The 23,896-nt window shown below is 37.5% G+C and overlaps 1 protein-coding gene across 4 annotated transcripts in view; it reads right to left on the bottom strand.

Moving 5' to 3' along the window:
* Positions 1 to 23,896, bottom strand: part of ca10a (carbonic anhydrase Xa) — a 157,396-nt gene that overhangs the window by 106,433 nt on the left and 27,067 nt on the right. For all 4 annotated transcript variants that reach the window (XM_036540371.1, XM_036540400.1, XM_036540390.1 and 1 more), the window contains exon 3: positions 22,752 to 22,826. In XM_036540371.1, coding sequence (XP_036396264.1) covers positions 22,752 to 22,826 — 75 coding nt within the window. The remainder of the gene's footprint in view (positions 1 to 22,751; positions 22,827 to 23,896) is intronic.

Genomic DNA, 23,896 nt, shown 5'->3' with positions numbered 1-23,896 from the left:
GTGGCTGATTGTACTGTAGGAGTGCAATGTAATTATGAAGGAATACTCGTTCTCTGTGGTTTACAACAGTTATGTTGGGTTCTTGACAGCTCAATGTGCAGGCATGCACATGTACCCTCTGCTTGTGTGTACTTTATGTATATTCACACCAAGGAATAAGAGGCTTCCACTGCATCAAATTGCAACAGGCACATTTTTCACTACTCTTCCACTGTCAGGTTTTTAAAAGCTATCTTCTACCTTTATCATGCAAATGTAGTGTTAAAAATACATATGACATCTGGTTTAAACCCATGCTCAAGAATACAAAGTGAAGTGACATCAAAATTAGAGCGTACAATGAACATCCCCCAAAAAATTATGAAAAATTGTTTGAGGCTCATCAATGTGAGCAGGAAAAAATATCTTTGTTCAAAAAAACCGCAGGTCTGAAAAGGTTAATGTATTCAGCATACATGTCAAATACATCAAACAGAGCTACACCGTAAGACAGCAAAATGGCATTCACCATAATTCACAGCATGCCAGAAACTGGGGTGATTTATGGGGAGAATGAAAGGGATACAGGCAAAGAAACATTCATGTAGAATGCTACTCTCCTGGCTTACACAGGATTTAGCATACCTGGCTGTTAATAAAATATGATATTTTGCATCAGTCGTATTAAAAATCCACCGTTGAGAAAGGAAAATGAGGATTTCACTTGTCTTGAGGCTGCATTGTAAGTACTTCTGTGTTCAGTTCCACTTTCAACCAAATAATCACAATCTGTGTATCCTAAAATATGTGCCGGTGGGTTGTCATTTATATGATCTGCTTTTTATCGTAAATGTACATTTAATTGAATTCATGTACATATTGAGTGACTGCATGGCCCTGAAAGCATTATCAGTTTGTTTTGAGTATTCTCTTCTTAGATCTTTGTGTGTGTGTAGAGTAATGCAGGCGGTCGGACTAAATGCAGGTGGCCTTCATAGAAACGCAGATGGCTCTATCTAATGAGCACACTGTAATTTCTTCCCTCTTTGTAAAGGCGCTGCACACGATGAACAGAAATCTGCACGAGATTCTTCTGCAATGAACAAATTAGAAAGGAAAAAAATAACTCTATTTTCATGTTTTTTTTTAAAACACCCAACAATAGCAACAGCAGGTTGACACTGCAAACAGGCCTGAAGCTCTAGCAGAAAAATGTGTTTGTAGTTTGAATTGAACCCCCTCAACAATTTTACCCACTGCCAACTCCTCTGTTTCCAGAGGCTTCTTTTTAATGTGTTTATGTTTATGCGTGTGTGCTGGGAGGGGTCCTGTATTTTTAGGCCTCAAAATTCTCGATTTGGCCAGCTCCCAGTGCACCTTGATTTCATAAATAAGGCAAGTTTAGGCATCAAAATGTTAACAACAGAAAATGTTGCAATTCAAAAACTTTTGTCACCACAAGCTACTGTTATTCGGTTCAGGTCCCGGGTCATGGATATGACATAATATTTCATGACTTATATAATAATGTTTTGCAGTGTTTTGTAGTTCAGTATGTTGAGAATACAAAATGAGTATTGGTTGACTAGTAAGACTTACTATCTCCTGTCTGAATAACACTATCACAAGTCAGCTTATTATGTTTATAAATAATGTAATAATGACATCATTTCAGCATACTAACTAGCTTACTCTGTAGTGCAAGGGATAATGAGCACCAAAAACACTTCTAAACACTTCTAAACACAATTTTCTATCAAATGGGACTAACAGTTGATTATCAAGAAATATCACTATTAAGAAATGGCAAATCCAAATCGGTATCCAGTTCACAACCCAACCAAAACTGACTGACTGAAAGCACCCCCAGGACCATATCAGAGGTCACTACCAAAGGGTAATGCTCATTCAAACAAAACTTTGGAGAAAACAAAAGTTTTATCATTTTTTGAAGCAACTCCAATGACCAAAAGATAGGGGCCTGTCATAAAATTCACTCAGCAAGTAAGCAAATCTGCCTCCCAGCCCTACCTGCCATTTATTTCCCAAGGGAGCTTGCGAAAACTGCCATGCTTTGCAGTTCTGAGGCGAAAAAATTAAATACAATTTACGTAGGTGATATAAATCTGGGATGGTTTTGAAAACATATTAGTCTTTATGAGAATCCACAACATGAAAGCTCAGTGATGTGCAGAGTTTTCCAATGTGATTGAGAGCACTTGAACACCTAGACTAACAGAGCAGGGAATGCAGAGGCAAAACTGGGCCAAAAGGAATTCTGGTTATTGGCGGGTGGGTGCATGATGGTCCCTGGGGGACCCAGCACTGTTTGGAATATGCCATTTCAATGCTTCAGGCACCATTTCTCTCTGCAGTGTCCGGTGTTACAGCTGCACTTCCCTCTTGTTGGTCTACGGCTGCACAGAGGCTGTGTACATGCAATAAACATACGGCCATTAAGTCTGATTTTGTGATTTTTAATAAAATTTTATTTACATTTACATGTAATTTAAATTTTTCCTTCTTTACAGTTTCTCTCTGTCATGCCTTTTTTTCCCTCACTGCTACTGTCTTACAATAAACAATTTTTCTACTTTCACTGGAGTAGAAATATTGGCAAGTTGGCAAACAAACTTGATATCTTTGTGCTGAGTAACCATTTCTGCTCAGTGCTGATAAAATGGACACAGCACATCCACACGTATGAGGTCAATTTTGTCTTGACAGTTGTACATCTCTGTATCCTGTTAAAATCGAAATTATTTGATGCACACTGTGATTCCCCCCCCCCCCCCCCCCAGTCAATTTTACTCAGCAGAACTCAAATGGCACTGTCACTTCTACCCCGATAATATCTCACTACATTTAAAGATTTTATGTCAGGTAAACGGAAAGAAAGCTATGCCGTCATGCAGCATATAATGTAGAGCTTAGCACACAGGGGATCTGATCTTTATTCAGTTAGCAATCAACGTAATTTTGCCAAATTATTCTATCCATTTTCTATCCCAAAGTTTTTTCCTTTGGTTATTATATACTACTTTAAAGACCTGTTAAATCAATAACATCTGTTAATCCCAATAGACTGATCACTTACACTTAAAATATCAGAAATTACAACCAGGTACCCACATACTTGTTTGTTATTAATAATGCAGGGAGCCCTAAAAATCAATTAAGGGTGTGTGACTTAAAATGCAAAATACACATTTAGATTCATGATAACTTCAAGAGACTATGCATTCTTTGCCCTTTTGTAAATCACTGAATGTTAATGTAATATTATTGTTCAAAACAAATGTCTTTAGTTATTGAAACAACTGGAGTGTAAGCACATGGGGTATTTATAAGCGAGCAAATACACAAAAACAAGCCACTTTACAACTGATGTCTTTACCCCTCAGTGCAGTGCTCCGACAATGCCCAGTCTTGATTTGCATGTCATTTAGGACACCTTATAAAGTTCACCGTGTGTGTCACACCGTTATTCTTCTGTGCAGAGGCCAAGCTTTTCAGCAGCAGAACTAGATCTCCCCTGTACTTCATGTGGATTGTAACATTTGGAGATGTATTAAAGCACATTTAATTCTGTGCATTGCTTATCTAGAATGCAACTGTTTGCAGGCCCTGTAATGAGGCATCTGCTCTATTATATCAATGAATGTATTGAACATACAACATAATGTACTGCACATGCAACATTGTTTAATTTCAGATTGCTTGTAGAAAGGAAAAAAAAAATCCTAGGAGATGGGTGAAGACAGATGAATGGAACCAGATGACTGTTCGGAGCACCGTTATACAGTACGTGCTTCTAAACAGCATAATAAGCTGGCAATGACATATCTCGGAAAAGTGGCCCCTCCCCCCTCCAATACTCATCCTCACATTTCATATCACCTGACCTTGACACAAAGACATGTGACTAAACCCCTGAATAAACTCCTGCTCCATTTTTTGACATCTCCCTTCCCTTGAGTTGACACACAAACACCGTATTCCAAATGGGAATGTCACAGGAATCAGTCACACTTTCATTGCTGATCTCACGTCAGTATCTTGAGTTAATGGAGTATTGCATGTTTGATAAATTATTGATGCATTCCTTTAAGGGGTCCCCAGGTTAAATTGATTTCATTTATTTTGTGTTCTTGACTAAATGTGATTTTTAATGAATGAAATGACCAGAATGCCCCCTTGGACCTATTTTCCAAATAAACGTGCTGTGATGTCCATGTCGTATTTCAGTATGGTTTTCATGGTGATGATGCATACAGTTAAGGTCAGATTCTCTTGCGGAGGTAATATTTTTCCACAGTTTAGAATGCAAAACCTCAACCTAATCCAAATGCATTCTTTGCTTTAATTTTGATTAATTTAAGCAGGTGTTATATTTATAATTTCTTCTACAACATTTCAGTGATGATATGGAAAAAATAATTTAAAAACCTGTTACTTTCTTACATTTGTCACAATTAAGGAGTAAGGTGCCAATTCAGACTGGAGATATCCATGTGTGGATCCCCCCCAAACACACACACACACAGACACACACAGACACACACACACACAACAAAGCCTCCCAAAAGAGCTGCACATCTGTATTACCACTACTCTGAATTCTGACATGGGCTTCTCAACTTCCTACGTTGGAGATGTGTGTTTGGGGCATAGTTTGCTCAGATTGAGGGCATGTCTCAATTGTTACCAAGATACAAGCTTTCAAGCCAACACATAAGTCAGGTCTCTCTCTGCAACCCTTACATGCAAAAAAAATGAATGTAAGAAGTGAGCCACAAAAAGAGCACATTGTTTGTAATTAGCAATTTGCAGTTAAAAAATCAGAAAACTCGGTTTCTATCTAACAAATACAACTTTTATCATTTTTGACATCCATGCAATTGACAATGAAATTTTGAATGTTTACAGTTGAAATGTGTAGGCACTGAATCAGTATGATCATTTAATTTAGTTTCCAATGGCATGTGCTCGCTGGTCACATGTGCCACAGCTCTTGCATAAATAACCTCAAGTGAAGACCTGTTTGACATGGTGCACTACAACAGCAAATCGGCATGCATCATATGGAATGCATGCATCCTGTGGTACTTCCAGAGAGTGTCGAGGATTTCTCTGCATGTGAACTGAAATTCAGCCTGAATTTTTCATGCAAAATATTCAATAATACCTGAGATACAATGCATAAGACAATACAATAGTATGAGCTACAACAACATAATTTTTGGTATATATGTACAAATGTTAATATTGTCTGTTGCCATCACTGTCTTAATCATCTGCATAATACCCAATATGAGAACTCTGAACCAAGTATGCTGTCCTGCATTTCCTTTTTATTGAAATGGTTGACATAGACATTTATAACTTCATGCAGACGCTTTGAACATGCACATCTTGTTTCCAGAACTGCTTTCATTTCTCTGTAGGACGTGTTCTGCTTTCATAATTCAATTTGTGAGTGTCATTGCAAGTGTTCTGCAATGAGAATAAATGGCTGTAACGGAACTCCATGAGAGTATGTATTGGCCACCAGGGTCCAGGAAGGGAGGTTTGGGTTTCCTAGGTAGAATGAATTTTTTCGTACACAACTTTGCACCGCCATTTTTAAGAGATATGAACATGCATAATTTACTGCCCGTCTGAAAAATGAAACAAGTGAGGCGTGCAAAAAAAGTGCTCCTAAGTCATTGTGCTTAGATTGTATAGACATCAGGGTGTAGCTAGCATGACAAAGGAGAGAATTTTAGGATGGATGAGTTTCCAAAAGAATGTAATGTTATGTAGTGTTTGAATATGTTCACATTCTCAAAATAGATTAAATAATCATAGGTTCTTGATAGAGTAGTATGTGCAGATGTATTGCCATTTGAACCATTTATTGCCATGTGTAGTACCAACCCATTCATTTTTTTCCCTCTGGTGTAAAGTACAGTATATCCTGTTGAGAGCCTTTTATAAGGTTATGTGGATTTGAATGATTATCTCAAGATGTGCCATTTGGATCTACTTTTATAAACCTTGGGAAATCTTAATTTAAACTGGATATTTTACTAACGTCCTGTGAAAAATCAGTCAGATGTACATGCAATGTTTACTACATTAAATGTGTTGACAAACACATTTAATACTTCTCTTACTTTTGTGTATTCATCCATTCTTCATATCCATTAGTGTTTCCTGCTGGGGACAGTTCTATGGAATTCATGTTTACACTCTTCAATTTAGCATAAACAAGAAATCATTTTTTTCAGGGAGAATTGATTTATGATTAAATATGTAAAAGGAATGAAGTGTTTTCTGCTGATGAGGTCACCCACTTTTTTATGCACTTAAAATACATGGTTTATTTTTTCCAAGAGATTTAATTGGACTTAGGTGGGATATTTGCTTATACCTGATTGCTGTATGGGTTAAATATTAGATTATCAAGGTTTAATAACATCACCCTGAATACGATCAATCTTTGTCCTTGACTTTGATTTACAAATATAATAAATGCAAATGCTGTTTTTTTATTATTATTTTTTTTTTAGTATTATCACTTTTTTCATTGTCTTAATGCTGAATTCGCTGAAAAGGAACACTTGCATTTGATTTCACAAATGGTGACTGACTCTAGGGGTTTATTTGAGTATTCCAAACATGTATTTAGGATATTATTTGTAATAACAGTTGAGATCTTCTGCTCTTCTTTGATTTTGATCCAGTCTGTGAATGTTGAGATGTACCAATGTACTGTATCATATCCTTACATTGTATTATTGCCATTTAGCGGATGCTCTTATCCAGAGTGACAATTTTATCCATTTATACAACTGGATGGATGTTGAGACAATTGTGGGCTAAGTACCTTTCCCAAAGGTACAAAAGCAGTGCCCCAAAAGGGAATTGAACTAGCAACCTTGTGGTTACGAGCCCCGCAGCTTAATAGCTTTCCTACACTGCCTCCTTTATTTGGAATACCCCATGGTCATATAATAAAGGTAGAATAGTGTTGAGTTCAGTCCTCCCTTCAATACAGTACCCTACTAGGACTTCTAAAAATAATAAAAATAAACCTTTCATTATGAAATTTATCATTGGAAACCTTATTTCCAATGATAAATGCTGTAGCTATTCAATTTTTCAAACCATATCTCTGGAATGAATACCAGCAGCTTCTTTATGCATAAATGACCCTTGGTAGAATTATCATTGAATTTCACAGACAATATCTCATAGTGACTCTGGACCATGTGGTTATATCTTTTTCATATAATGTAATAAGCTCATGGTTGAGAACAGTAACATCACAAGTGTTACAAAGTGGAGAGGACTACATGGCTGCAATGGGAGGATGCCGTAGTATATTTACATCAACTCTCTAATTGACAATATTCAAATATTAGAATTGCAGGGAAGTCCAAGAGTCTCACTGAGGTCATGAAATTCATATTAAATGTTAACTATGTAGTGAAGTAGGTGTGCCCTGAACACAAATGTGAACATTATTTCAGAATATATATTGGGAAACTCATTCTTTATGGACAAAAGGTTGGACAAAAAAGGACAAAAGGTTGGGGCAATGATTTATCTAAGTTCATCTTGTACTTGTGATTTTCTAGTCCATTGTATTATATTTTCTTATTGAGGTGTAATTAGACCTTAAAAACTTTGCATAGGAATCCAATATAGAATGTAAGCACATCTTTGTATGAAGGAATTGGCTGCTAATCATAATATTGAAGTATATATACTGTTAGAGCTGTACTGAGAGCAATTAACTTGACAAGAAACCAAGTGTTACTGACATTTTACAAATAGTAAAAAAATATCTAAATTATAAGCCAGTGCCCTGGAATCATTTAGTCTGTTGAAGCCTTGTCCTAGCTCTGAAACAGTCTGCCTGTAGTCTGGGAATGGAAAAAGATTCTCAAAAAATCTGAATGTATTATGGCACCACGTTTAAAACAGGGCAGGACAAAGCAAGAAAAAAGAATCAATCAAAGTGATTGAAATAAAAAAAAAAAAAAAGTTAAGAATCACAAAGTGGAAGAGTGAAAATGGCAGCACTTTGGGTGACAACAATGGAACTATTTAGCATGTAATCCTCTTCTAATCAGACAGGACAAGAGACCATTGATGCTTTTAACTTTCAGTATCGATCAAACTCACCAGTCCAAATAATCCTCTATTAACTATGTGGGCAGGTCAGATTGAAGGGTCAGGTGTGTGGGACACAAAGTCTAGCAATGTGACAGAGCAATCAGTCGCCCACCCTTTATTTGCAGGGGTGTCCATCCCACCATTTCAAACCATGTCCTTTCTGCTCTTCCACCTTTGCCTTCCTTTGTCTGTCAACTGATGGTAAATAAAGGGGAGGTTATGAGATGCTTACTCCTTGAACCCCATCTATCACCCAGTCACTTAATTCCTTTAGCTGTCACCTATCCCTTGAATGTCTGCTGTGATATATTTCACAAGGGAGGAGCAAATTAGCTGCTGTAGATCTGTTTTCTGCCCTCTGAGCATTTCTGCTCTTACCATGTGGGAGGTGTTAACTGCAACAGTGGAAAATGATGATACTTGTACAGTGCCGAACTCCTGCCTTAGGTGCTGATTCGATGACTAATTTATGGCAGGATTACTTTTTTGCTGTAACTTATACAACAAATTTAAATATATCACAGTTTTTAAAAAGGTGGAGATTCTGCCAAAATGTAAATTCCTTTTAAATTAGATTGAGACTTACTGCAACATTTCTGTTCACCATTTACACTCATGTTCAAGTGCATCAAGGACCCACAATATTGAGCTATGAGACACAAGATATGATTTTCGATGCTATATGGATCCTCTTGATTGTTTCCATTAATAAATCTGATTCTGAACAGAAAACGATCACATTTCTCCCATGGTATTTCTGTTTAGTTTATATGATCAAGTCACATTTTTTGGTTTATATATAGTTACCTGAAGGTAGGGATGTATGAAGCACTTGCAGTAGTAAATTGTGTATCAACTGTATCACTTTTAGTGGTTAAAGAGCATCATAATGCAGTACGTAACATGATTATATCATACTAAAGTGAATTTAAGAAGCTAAAATCCCTCAAAATAATAATAAGAAAAAAAAAACACTGCCAAAAACTATGCAGAACAGGCTTTGGAATTGGACTAACTTATTAACATAAATATTAATGGGATATAATTGATTTACCATGTTAACTAACCATCTTCAGAATAGAATCCAAGAGGGAAAAGGCTATGACCTTAAATGAACAGTCATACATTCAATATATGTGTAATAAAAGTCATGTGTGGTTTCTACAATGAATAATTGTGTAGGGTGCATTTGAAATATTAATATGACCATTCTTAATGCACATGGTCTTTGATGATTGATTAATGTATTTAATAAAGTGATTCCTATCTATCTTGTGTGGAATTAATGAACATGAGAAAATTAATTAAGTTCATGCAATGGACAAGCAGTCAATTGAAATATCTTTGGGCTGGGGTTGAATTGTGATTTATAACTCTAATAGTTATTTACTATCTATGTGCATATCATACTGGTTTGTAGTTTGCTACAGAACACAGAAATTGCTTATGCCATTCTGATTGTAATTGATGGGTTTCATCTTAAATTTTTCAAACCATTTTATTTTCCCCAGTGGAATTTCCCTCCACAAAATAAACTTTATGACAAGTGGAAATGAGGTTACTTGGTTTCTTTACAGCACAGTAGTCCTCAGGGAAAAGAATGTTCATATGTGTGTAATCTTTTGGGTGAATGCAACAAGTGTCTTTTATTTTGTACATTGTATTATTTCAAAATATCATATTCATCCAAAAAATACAGTAATGATCATGTTAGTCAAAAGTCACACTGTTTTTCCTTCAAAGAAAACACCTGAGAAATTAGTTTTATGTTCTCATTTCAATACATTTCTAATAACTATAATAATTTCTAAAACATTATAAGATGATTTGCACAGTGGACCAAAATAAGGCAAAATGTTATATATACATTAATATATAATGGTAAGGAGAAAAGTCCCTATTGTTATGGCCATATAACTCCACAAACCATACTGTACATGTAGGTGGTGCTTCATTCAAGAACGGTTTACAAGATTTATTACATGTTTTATCATTTTATCATGAAAACAGGCCATAGTGTGCTTTATTCAACATCATGCCAAATCTGGTCTTGAACGCTCCGAGGTTCTCTACTTCTCCTGAGCATTGTGGTATGGTCCTCTTTGCATTTAAACTCTGTTGGAAAATGTATACACTTGTGTGCCTAGCTCCCACATGAAATTTACCTGCAACTAAATTCTACCTATGCTCTCTTTTACTGCTGACAAAACTCTTGAAATAAGTCTGACATCCACTCGACTAATCCTTTTAAAAAATTAAAAAAACTTCGACCAAATCCTTCTGGGTCTCCTTTCACTGAATAAGAGATTAAATGTCTTAAGTCGCTCTTCATAACTTGTATATTGGATACCCTGAATCATCTTTGCTGCCAAGAACTGGAGCATATACAGCACAAACTTCATGGGTAAAGACTTCATTGGCAAAGGTATCTGGACTTACACATGGCATGCAATGTTTGGGCATAATAAGATACGGATCAATGTTAGGCTAAAGTTATACAAAGCAACCTGCATGCAACTTTCATTGCCTGTAACACAGCTGTAACTTGATTGTATCATGTAACATCCTGTGGAACAGCAACCCAATTTGGTCAACTGGATTCATGCAACAGCCAACCAACATACAGATGTTGTTCACACTGGAGAGGCTAATATTCCACTCATAACAATTCATTTTGACTAGCTTGGTCTTTCATTCAGTATCTGGAATGAAAGTATCTGGAGTTAGTTCATATTCAACTGTTGATAGGTTTCTACAAGCAGTCAAGTGATCAATAAAACACCTACAGTTGCATTAGCTAGTTAGCTTGCTAATGTTAGTTGTAAGGAAACCATCTGTTATGCTGCATCTAACAGAGTCACAGCAAGTTACCTTGCTCGTTCATGGTTTGAAATAATTATTAGCTAGTTTGCTAGCTACATAAATGCATATTTGTTCATTTCTATTTTATTTGTCAAATTTTCTAGGAATAATTCAATAATTTTAGCACTAGGGCAATAATTATAGTAATAATAAACATTTGTTTACAAAACTAATACCATATAAAGAGATGAGAATGGATGGATGCAATGTACCACATGATACACACAAAAACATAAATGTGATTGGACATTCAAGGTGATTTAAATCTTGTCTTAATTGCTTATGCAATGCTTTGTGTAATGCTTTAGTTGCTTGTAATGGCATTATATGCAACTAGTGTGTGCAATTTTACTTGCATGCAAATTGCTTCATGGTGTATCAGCCTTACATGTATGAAATCAGATTCTACCTCAACCTTCAGAAAAATCTATTTGAGCTGTGTGCTTACAGTACTGTGTTTAAACCATTCTGCAATCCAGCATGATCCATACAGTATCAGATACACCTCAAAAGGCCTAACAATGGCCAGTTAGCCAATTATAATGGTCAATAATTGTGACATTGAAGCTGCTGTTGATCTAATAAAAATGGTGCTTCTACCTCTTTGCATGTCATTGTTAGACACAAGAAGTAATAAATCCATATCATGGCTTTTTCATCTTTGCAGGACTGCATGCAAGAATGAGCAGGCAAAGTATTACTGGATATCTATTTTCTTCCAATGAACTATGAGACACCAATCAGACACCCCCCTCACTTGTTTCTCTCTTCCCATAATTAGGTTTCGACCAGTGGCTGTCAGTCTGAAAACGCTTCCTTCCTGTTAAACACGCCGGAAATGCCAGGCAGTTAACAACCTCAACTGATTTTGAGGAGCTTAACTAAAGTATTAAATAATGCCTTTTAGGTGCTCTTCATGACACTGACTACTTAGCAATTGAATGCTTCTTACAGTGGTACATTGGCAATTGCCCTCTGTCGCCTGATGATGGAATTGTAATGAAATTGTTCCTATTAAAATAAACCTGGGGATACAGAACTTTTAAAGGAGACAAAAACAATTACAGAAAAGCAGAGGCGAAATGCTAAAGCTGAAAGCAAGAAAGAAATGTCACTGTGATGTGATTTTCTGTATTTCACTAAAATACTACACTTTTTTATATTAAGGAGTATATCTGTAAGCACTTACAAAGATGTCTGATTAGTAATTTTAAACAAAGCCACTGAACTACATTTTAAATGAAATTTGATTGCCCTATCATTTGTTTGTTTGGACAGAAAGTCAAACTACCAAGATCGCAGATTACCTGCACTTCTGAAGGGTGTCTCAGTGTTATTTCAGTACCTCCAAAGCCACTCACCAACACTAGGACTTGGAATACTGTCTGAGCCTATAATGATGTGCACCAGCAAACAATCCATCCTGAAAATCTTCAGACAATGGTTAACCAACAAGAAAACCATATTCCATCAGCCCATATGGAACAGCATCATCTCCAACAGTAACACCAGGAGATCTTTTTAAATCAAAGGAGCGTGTGCTTCTGAAAGAAAAGCTACAGTATAAGAGTTGACTAAGTGCTGAGCATTAAACAGTCACTAGAACAGAGCACTTCTCTCCTCACCATGGGTTCATCTGAACACCTCTGGGTAGAAGCAGAGACAAAATTGACAATTTCTGACACCCTGCCTAGCACCTAAAGATGGTCTACATTTACTCTAAGCAAGAGCCTCTGCCGAATGTGTCTCTGAATCCCTTTCACTGCTTAAAGAAATAGAATTTCTCAGAAGGCTGTATCTCCTTTTTACTTTAAATGTTTAAAGGAGAGACAAGCCAATCTTTTTCTACAGACCCTGCAGAAAATGAAGGCAACACAAGCGTCCATGACAGCTGTGTCATTTCTGATTTCTTAGTGACCCAGTGAACATCCACTTTGTAATCGATGTGACCCTGACAGTCCTTGCTCTGTTAGAATCAGAAATTGGGAGTGGTGCTAGTATATAGTTATGACTTTAGAGAGTGATTTTCCATAAAGGAGGAACAGCATGGACAAGGCAGAAAAGATAATTGATATTTATATATGGATACTGCACACAAACCATTATAGTTACACCTTACCAAACCAATACAAACGTAATTAAATTATGCATGACCCTAAAGGAAGGCATGCATATTGCACTATTTTGCATTGTAAGGTAAAATAACTTTCCAGTGCACATAACCTTTGCACTTCCTAAAAGGAAAGATTCCTAACAGGTTTCCAGAGTTATGTATGTTTGAGTCACATGTTCTGTACTGTGCCCTGTATTAATCATCTACCACCATAAAACCCTGATCCAGAAGCCCTAAAAATGACCGTATTTGATACTATGAGAAATAAGCAGTTACAACTCACAGTTCATAACAAATATGTGAGCCAAAAGTAGTAATTGTGCCAGCAGCTGCATTAAGTCTGAAGGGACCCAGATTGGAGAGGTCTGGGCCTGGACGTTGTGTCTGAGAAAAGCACTGCCGAGTAATTGGCACAGCTACGCAGACTCCTCTGTCACTGGCAGCCTGCATCCAGCTGTTAATGTACATGTTGAGCACACCTGCAAGCCTAAAAAAAGCCCCTTGCTCAGCACTGCCATAGAATAAAAATAACTGTTACAGGCACGATTTTCATAGTCAATGCCGAAGGTGAACACAATTAGCAGCGTACTACTTCTACCCATGGTTGAGAACAATGGAAGAAAAAAATTGTGTTCAGTTCAGTCAACAAGCAGAAAAAGTGGAATAAGAATAAGAAATACTTTATTAATCCCGAAGGAAATTTGAGGGTCACAACTGCACCGTCCGGCACACATCAAAACAACAAAGAATAAATTGAATAAAATAAATAAGAGGTATAAAATACAACAAATAGAAAGAAGTTTGTGCAATTATGCGTTGAGTTATCGTGCAAAAGTTATTGTGCATGTGCTATGATTATATACATAGTATAAAATGAATTATGAAGCAAGAATAAACAAGGGTAAGGTTATTGCTATTATACAGTATGAAGTGCAGTAGAAAAACAGTTATTGTTGTACAATATGCAAAACAATGATAACTGTATTGTGCAAATCCTGACCAGATGGCTAGAGAACAGTTATTGTACACATTATCCCATGTGCAACGATTATGTGTGTGTGTGTGTGTGTGTGTGTGTGTTGGGGGGGGGGGGGGGGGGACAGCACAGGGCATCAAGTGCCAGTCAATCCCATGTTGCAGCGGAAAGGGGAGCTTGTTAAGCATCCTTCTCTCCACCAGCGCCCCTAGTAAGTCCAGCTCAATTCCACCACCTATGACAGAGCTGGCTTTCCTGATGAGCTTGTTCAGTCTGTTAGCGTCCCCAGCTTTCAGACCACACCCCCAGCACACCACCGTGTAGAAGATGGCACTGGAAACCACAGACTGGTAGAACATCTGCAGCATGTTGTTGCAGACGTTGAAGGATCGTAGTCTCCGCAGGAAGTAAAGCCGACTCTGGCCCTTCTTGTAAAGGGCCTCTGTGTTCGTAGTCCACTCCAGCCTGTCATCCAAGTGCACTCCAAGGTATTTGTAGGAGTGGACTACTTCAACTTCTACACCATGGATTGCAACAGGGGTCCGAGCAGGTTTATACTTGCGGAAGTCCACAACCAGCTCCTTCGTCTTGCTGACGTTTAGCTGCAGATGGTTCAGGCTGCACCACTCCACGAAGCTGTCTATCAGTCCCCTGTATTCTGCCTCCTGTTGCCCCTTGATACACCCTGCGATAACGGAGTCATCAGAGAACTTCTGAAGGTGGCATGACTCTGAGTTGTACCTGAAGTCAGAGGTGTACAAGGTGAACAGGAAGGGAGAGAGGACGGTCCCCTGGGGTGGCCCTGTGCTGCTCAGAACTGTCTCTAACACACTGCTCCCAAGTCTCACATACTGTGGTCTGTTGGTCAGGTAGTCAGTAATCCAGGTCACAAGTGGGGCATCCACTCGCATGCATCTGAGCTTGTCTCCCAGCAATAAAGGCTGTATGGTGTTGAAGGCACTGGAGAAGTCAAAAAACATGACTCTCACAGTGCTTCCAGCCTCGTCAAGATAGGTGTAGGCCCGGTGCAGCAGGTATATGATGGTGTCCTCCACTCCGATGCGTTCCTGGTAAGCAAACTGCAGGGGGTCCAATGCTGGTCTGACCAGGGGTCTGAGGTGGGAGAGGACGAGCCTCTCCAGGGTCTTCATCACATGTGATGTTAATGCCACTGGCCTGTACTCATTTAAGACCTTGGGGTGCCCCTTCTTGGGCACAGGGACCAGGCATGATGTTTTCCATAGCGCGGGAACCTTTCCAAATCTCAGGCTCAGACTGAAGATGTTTTGGAAGACTCCACAAAGCTGTTCAGCACAACCCTTAAGCACCTCAGTCCCCACGCCGTTGGGGCCTGCAGCCTTGCCTGAGTGGAGTCTTTCCAGTTGCCTCTTCACCTGGTCAGTTGTGATGGTTGGGGAGAGTGGTGAGGGGGGAAGGGCAGTCCCCAGTACAGGGGCCTGAGAGGGTCTGGAGGGGGGCTGTATGGTGATATCGGAGGTGTGAATAGTTGAGGGGCTGGGGGGAGGGTGGACCAGGGCTTCAGTGTCAAACCTATTGAAAAACAGGTTGAACTCATTGGCCCTGGCCACGCAGTCCTCTCTCACACGGCTGCTGGTCTGGTTGTAGCCGGTGATTCTCCTCATGCCATTCAACACCTCCCTTGTGTTGTTCTGTTGAAGCCTGTACTCCATATTCCTCCTATAGGTGTCCTTGCCCTCCTTGATCTTGATGTTAAGTGTCTTCTGGACCCTCTTAATCTCCTCCCTGTCCCCGGCTCTGAAGGCCCTCTTTTTGTTATTAAGGAGAGCCTTAATGTCACTGGTAATCCAGGGTTTGTTATTTGGAAAACATTGTACTCTGTGGGTGGGGATGACGTTGTCCACACAGAAGTTGATGTAGCCCTATGGAGGACTATGATGGACTATGATGTGAGTAACCATGTACTGGGGATTCAGTAGGGACACATGGCATGTACACTAGACAAGGCATGTAACCTAAACTACTAGACAAACAACAGAGGAATACATTTAAGCCCTTTCATTTGGGTGAATCCATCTGGGTTGTAACTAATTTGTGCTTTCCCCTTTTATTTACTTGTATTTGATTTTATGAGAACACTTAATTATATAATATAATAATTCTACAAATAATTCTACACACAGACATATAGTGTTAACAGGGTTGGGGAGTAACGGAATACATGTAACGGTGTTACGTATTTAAAATACAAAATATGAGTAACTGTATTCCAGTACAGTTACCATTTAAATTGACGGTAATCAAATTACAGTGACATTTTTAAAATATTTAGATTACTGAAGGGATTATGTTGGATTTTTTTTCATTTAATTTCATTTATTTATTTATTTTTTCATTTAATGTTTATTCAGTTGGAAAATCTATCCGATGATAGGAAACACCAGGGTGTATCTCCCATATGCCCCTCACGAAAAAAAAAAAGAAGAAGAAAAAAGCGCACAACCTGCCTGACTCACAAGACAGTAGAATGGAGAGTGAGACAGAAAGCAACCAGTGCAACGCGTTTATGTCATGGAAATACTGGGACCATTTTACTTTCAAACTCGGCAAAGGTCGCAACATAATAGTACAATACAAGCTGTGTTTGCCAGCAACCAAACTGCTATCCGCTTCCAAAGAGTCGACCTCGAACCTGAAGAAGCATCTTGAAGTAAGTTCTCTTTTTCATTATTTAAGATAATATTGATCGCTAGCTAGCTAGCTATCTTACATAGTTTGGCTGCACTGACTAATTGTTAACTAGCTAACAAGTAGATACAGTGACAAAACAAGTGAAATTTCAAAACTGCGTTTACTCTAACAATTTTACACTACGCATATTATCCTGCCTTAAATTGTTAAGCTACTCCTTTCTCCCACACAATGTATTTAGGGTGGCTCGTGCCTTTTCTAACTCATGTTTTCATGTAATGTACAGTTTTTGAATTAACATTTACGATTCTGAAGAAACTGCGATGAAATGGCCATAGACTTAAAATGGGGGTGCCAAAATGTTAGCCACAACAATGCTAAGTGAACATTCTAAAAATAATCGTTCAGAACCTTAGTCGGATGAACATTCTTCAAAAAAACGTTGAAAATTAAAAACACAGTGCTCAGAAAATAATCCAAAGTATTTAAATTACATTACTTGCCTTGAGTAATCTAACAGAATACGTTACAAATGACATTTTAGGTCAAGTTTTCTGTAATCTGTAGTGGAATACATATTAAAAATAACCCCTCCCAACCCTGAGTATTAATGTACAGTATCTGTATATCAATCTATCTTTCATTTCATGAAGTACTCAGAGCTGCAAGATTACTGTGTGCACCATTAACCCAATCCTCAAGTCTCAAGTTTTAGAACATTATCATTCAAAAGGTGTATAAATATTGACCATGCAAGGCTATTCTAAAGAGGATGAAAGGGCCATAGCACACCCTACTTCCCCAAGCACCCCCTGTCATGATTCAGTGGCATTGCTTAACTAGAACCCCGTTCTAAAAATAACACATCTGTGGCTTGTTCTAAATTGGCCATCAAATACAAACAGTATTACTTTTAAAACCAATGTGTATTGATATATATAATGAGCAATTGCTCTGATCATATTTACAAGAAAACCCTTCTTTCAGTGAGATGAAATAATGCTCTTTGCTTACATTCACTGGTGAGCTCAGACTGTCACGACAATGACATTGTACTGCCGATGACAATAGCCAAATGTGAAAAAGTTTAAATTAAGGGTTACCCTAAAGCTTGTGAAGGAACTTGGGAAATGTGGGCGCTCTGAAGCCTTTGCTCATATACAATGATAAAGTTGTGGTCTACTAAATTTATCGCTGATAGCAAAACCATAAATTACATTTAAGTCTCACATGATTTTGTCAGTAGGTGTTTTATTTATGGAAACTAAAGAACAACTGTACTACAGTATGTACAATTAACATCCAATACAAAGTGCAGAGAGCTCATGAAGACAGATCACAGACTGCCTACTGAAGGTGGAGATTACAACTAAGGGGAAACCTAAAGTATTTCACGTCTAACAATGACACATGCCAGAAATCTTTTATATATTATTTTTTTTTTACTTAGCAGACACTCTTATCCATGGTAATTTGCATTGCTCATTATCCATTTATACAGCTGGATATTAACTAAAGCAATTCAGGTTAAATACCTTGCTCAAGGGTACAATAACAATGCACCATTTGGGAATTTGAGTTTGAAGCCCCAATCAACCACACAGCTATCCACGATAAGACAGAAAACAGCATATACAGTCCTAGTTGATATTCTGGTCTGTTTCTTCCATGAAGACCTATTGGTATGCTTTCTGTAGAATACAAACACTGATAATTAGGCAAAGAGAGTGAAAAAAAATGTTTTCTTATCAGCAACTTGGGATAATGAGCAGAAAATTGGGCTGGCAGTAGCCCATTTCATTTATTAAACTGTCTTTCACTCACCTTAGTGTAAGTGAGAGAGACATGTACCAGTGAGCCTATTTATTATTTTCCTCATTTGTATCAAGGAAATTGGCATCAATAAATAATTAATTTCACTCTGGATCATGTACATTGTGTTTTACAAATTAAACGTTACAAGCTAATAATGTACCATTGTACATTTTGTTTATTCCAGTAAAGTTAGATGTGATAAGGAGCATGAAATAAAGTTTCACTTTCTTAGAGACTGCTCAAATTTGAGGATTTTCTCATTTTCTTTTTGTATTTTTCTGTGCTTCTGGCTTCAAATGTAACGCTCGGCTGAAATAAAGTTGTGTCTGAAACATTTAAATATGAATCAGTTACAGTGGGTATGCAGGCATTTTGCTGCAGGTCACGATAACAAGGAAATCATGGTAACGGAATACAACTCTAGAGGCAAGGGTGAAACAAAAGAGAGCAAACGACCAAATGTCAGAAACACAGACAGGCAGACGCAAAGTCACTGATTAAAGTTTGAGCATTTTCATCACTGTGGGACTTTAGTTTGATTTATTATTTTCTGTGTCATTTATGTTGTTTTGTGCAGGGTACCTGTAAAGATTTATGCCTAAGATTTTATTTCTTTTGATTCAGAATTTATAAAAAGCAGTCTCACTCATTTTTAAAATAAAAGCCAGACAACAGACTGTGATGAACGTCCCTTCTGGTGTTCCATCTGATCACTCCTGAGCCAGGACAAGGGTGGCATGTGACACATGCTTATATTAAACATTTTCTTATTTATCTACCGTTATAGCTGTTTGCTGTAAATTGTTGCTTTAGGTTACCCTAAAGCTTGTGAAGGAACTTGGGAAATGTGGGCGCTCTGAAGCCTTTGCTCATATACAATGATAAAGTTGTGGTCTACTAAATTTATCGCTGATAGCAAAACCATAAATTACATTTAAGTCTCACATGATTTTGTCAGTAGGTGTTTTATTTATGGAAACTAAAGAACAACTGTACTACAGTATGTACAATTAACATCCAATACAAAGTGCAGAGAGCTCATGAAGACAGATCACAGACTGCCTACTGAAGGTGGAGATTACAACTAAGGGGAAACCTAAAGTATTTCACGTCTAACAATGACACATGCCAGAAATCTTTTATATATTATTTTTTTTTTACTTAGCAGACACTCTTATCCATGGTAATTTGCATTGCTCATTATCCATTTATACAGCTGGATATTAACTAAAGCAATTCAGGTTAAATACCTTGCTCAAGGGTACAATAACAATGCACCATTTGGGAATTTGAGTTTGAAGCCCCAATCAACCACACAGCTATCCACGATAAGACAGAAAACAGCATATACAGTCCTAGTTGATATTCTGGTCTGTTTCTTCCATGAAGACCTATTGGTATGCTTTCTGTAGAATACAAACACTGATAATTAGGCAAAGAGAGTGAAAAAAAATGTTTTCTTATCAGCAACTTGGGATAATGAGCAGAAAATTGGGCTGGCAGTAGCCCATTTCATTTATTAAACTGTCTTTCACTCACCTTAGTGTAAGTGAGAGAGACATGTACCAGTGAGCCTATTTATTATTTTCCTCATTTGTATCAAGGAAATTGGCATCAATAAATAATTAATTTCACTCTGGATCATGTACATTGTGTTTTACAAATTAAACGTTACAAGCTAATAATGTACCATTGTACATTTTGTTTATTCCAGTAAAGTTAGATGTGATAAGGAGCATGAAATAAAGTTTCACTTTCTTAGAGACTGCTCAAATTTGAGGATTTTCTCATTTTCTTTTTGTATTTTTCTGTGCTTCTGGCTTCAAATGTAACGCTCGGCTGAAATAAAGTTGTGTCTGAAACATTTAAATATGAATCAGTTACAGTGGGTATGCAGGCATTTTGCTGCAGGTCACGATAACAAGGAAATCATGGTAACGGAATACAACTCTAGAGGCAAGGGTGAAACAAAAGAGAGCAAACGACCAAATGTCAGAAACACAGACAGGCAGACGCAAAGTCACTGATTAAAGTTTGAGCATTTTCATCACTGTGGGACTTTAGTTTGATTTATTATTTTCTGTGTCATTTATGTTGTTTTGTGCAGGGTACCTGTAAAGATTTATGCCTAAGATTTTATTTCTTTTGATTCAGAATTTATAAAAAGCAGTCTCACTCATTTTTAAAATAAAAGCCAGACAACAGACTGTGATGAACGTCCCTTCTGGTGTTCCATCTGATCACTCCTGAGCCAGGACAAGGGTGGCATGTGACACATGCTTATATTAAACATTTTCTTATTTATCTACCGTTATAGCTGTTTGCTGACATCAACAAGTTGTTACATGGCCCTGTTTGTATACAGGACATATATGCTGCTTATGTTCTGCCCCTGTTAAACTGCTGAACAATTACAGGCCAATCTCAAGACTGTTGGTTTTAGCAAAAGTTCTGGAAATACTGGTTAGTGACCAGATTAAGGAGTATTTATATACAAATGATATTTTATCTAAATATCAGTCAGGGTTTAAAAAAAAACGTAGCATCCAACTGCTGCCATGAAAGTGGTAAATGACATAATAGAAGCTCAGAATAATAAGCAGCATTGTATGTCTCTATTTATTGATTTATCAAAGGCATTTGATACTGTGGATCATGACATTTTGAAGCAGTGCTTTTTTAACATTGGGTTCTCCGATCATACAATAAGTTGGTTTGTCAACTACCTTACAGAGGGGATTCTGTACTTACAGTTAGTGAGGGAGTCCCACGGGGTTCAGTTCTGGGTCCACCTTTATTTACAATTTATATTAATTGTTTGGGATCAAATGTAAATAATACAAATTTCCATTTCTATGCTGATGACACTGTTATTTATTGCTGTGCTCTCACTGTAAAAAAGGCTCTGGAGTGCCTGCAAGCCGCTTGTAATTTAGTGCAGGCTCAGCTCTGTCAACTGAAGCTTGTCTTCAATCCAGGTAAAAGTAAAATCATGGTTTTTTCAAACTCCAGAAGAATGTTTGTAAATAGGAGCATTGTAACCTTTCAAGGTAAAGAAACTGAAGCTGTTACCACTTACAAATGTTTGGGAATTTTAATTGACGATCGGCTTTCTTTTAAGCCTCATATTCAACACCTGGTTCAAAAGCTTAAGTTAAAACATGGGTTTTATTTTAGGAACAAATCTTGTTTTTCTTTTGTTGCCAGACAACTTTTATGCCTTTTCTTGATTATGGTGATTTGTTATATATGAATGCCTCAAGTCAATGTCTTCATATGTTGGATACTGTTTATCATGGGGCTTTGAGGTTCATTACTAATTGTAGAGTCCTCACTCATCATTGTATATTATATTTCAAAGTCAACTGGCCTGCTCTGTCTATACGAAAACTTAGTCAGTGGCATGTTTTTATCTATAAGGCCATTTAAGGAAAACTTCCCTCTTATTTATGTAGCTATATGCCACAAAAGTGTGGAGGCAATTATAGGTTAAGGTGTCGAGCTTCTTTGCCTTTGGCTGTTCCTAAAGTTCACACTGAATTTGGCAAGAAAGCCTTCATGTATTCTGCACCCTCTGCCTGGAATAGCCTGCAAAAAGAGTTAAAACTTCAGGACTTGGTCACGCTCAGTGAATTTAAAGCTATTGTTAAGAGTTTGGAAACTCTTTGTAAAAGAGATTTTAATCTCACGGGGACAAACCTGGTGAAATAAAGGTTAAATAAAATAAATAAAAAAATATATATATGCCAATGCCCTCACCTCAATGGAGTAGTCTTTTCTAATCTTGAGAAGACCATCAATGTCCCTCCATTTTTGTCATGTCAGGTGACTGGAAAATCTAATTTTTTTTTGCTCTCTGTAAACATATTTAATCATATTTTGTAGATTTTCCCTAATAAAACACTGACAATGCAGTGTATTCACTTGGACATGACCAACGTCTCTGTACCTGAAATATATTTATAATAAAAGATTCTATTGTTTTAGTAGCATTTGCTTTTTTGTCCCTTATGAAAATTTGATAAATGTAATTTCACGTAGAAGTAAACCACAGCAATGCCTTTGACATGGTGGCTCATAGTGTAATCAGAGTACATCATATACATAACCTCTTAGAGGCTCTGTATGTAGGTTGTGTAAACAAACGTTGATATGTCCGAAAATGATTACCTGGAACAAAACTCCCCTGGACAACTTCTTTGTATGCCCACCAGCCTTCATGAATTTTTGGTGAATTTGGCTGTGCTGTAAGGAAAAAGGACAAACAATGAGGAAATTAAAATCATTTAACAAAGACACTTACTCTTTCCATCCCCTCAGAACCAAATCATATATAACATTACTTGTGGTGCAACCCAATCAAACCAGCTGTGAAGAGGTTCACTTTAATTTTATCCTAGGTAGAGGACAGTTATGTTGTCAAGATACTGTGTTTTTGCAGCCTTCATATACATAATATGGAAGAAGTACAAACAGCAATGGACAGCTGTTAAGAGAAGAAATGCTCATTTTGATAGGAAATTGTGCCAGTGAGATCTTCCTTCGGGGCCAGGTGAAGATTATTCTTCTTGTCAAATCTTTTCCTTCCGAGTGGTTACATACATGTTAAATAAATCTATTCTGAATAACTGACCTTGAATTCAAAATGCTTTTTTTTCTAGAATTATCTTTGAGCTCACTTGAAACTAACAACCAGTTCAGACTGGTGGCTGATGATTGGTGGTTTACAGCCCTTTCAGACCAGTCTGAAAATGAAATTTACAGTCTCTTCAATTCACACTGGCACCATTTCAATTCAGTGGTGTGAATTGGGCCTATCACTGTCGCTCTAGGTGACTTCTCTGTTGGCAAAGTACCATTGGTCTTCATTTAATGCCATATCTGCTATAATCCGCGCTGTTTCCAAGAAATGCACTCTAATGCCTTTGTCACAATGGAAATACTTGTTCGATGATTGGTCGACTAGAATTTTTATAACGTTCAAAATATCACCTGGGAAGCTACTGGATTCTTGAAAAGGTATTCAAGGTAAGCAGCATGAAGTCTTTTTTTTTCTTGAGGCATTAGCATGGAAATACCATCTGTCGTGTTGTGTGAGCTCTACAATGAATCCAAGATTAAGGAGTGTTGATACTTTATAATTGAGGTGACTGGGTAAAGGTCCAACAACAAAAGGAGACTCTAACCTAGAAGTATGAGGCAAGTGAGAGGATATTGCATTTTACACCAATTTTTTTTTTCATGATCAACATGTGATTGAAAACCATGACTTAATTGGGAAGGTCAGACCTCGCCCTATTCCTGTTTAATGTAAA

Source organism: Megalops cyprinoides, chromosome 1 (assembly GCF_013368585.1).
Source record: "Megalops cyprinoides isolate fMegCyp1 chromosome 1, fMegCyp1.pri, whole genome shotgun sequence".
In the NCBI taxonomy this organism is placed as follows: Eukaryota; Metazoa; Chordata; class Actinopteri; order Elopiformes; family Megalopidae; genus Megalops; species Megalops cyprinoides.
This window is presented reverse-complemented; position numbering and strand designations above follow the sequence as displayed.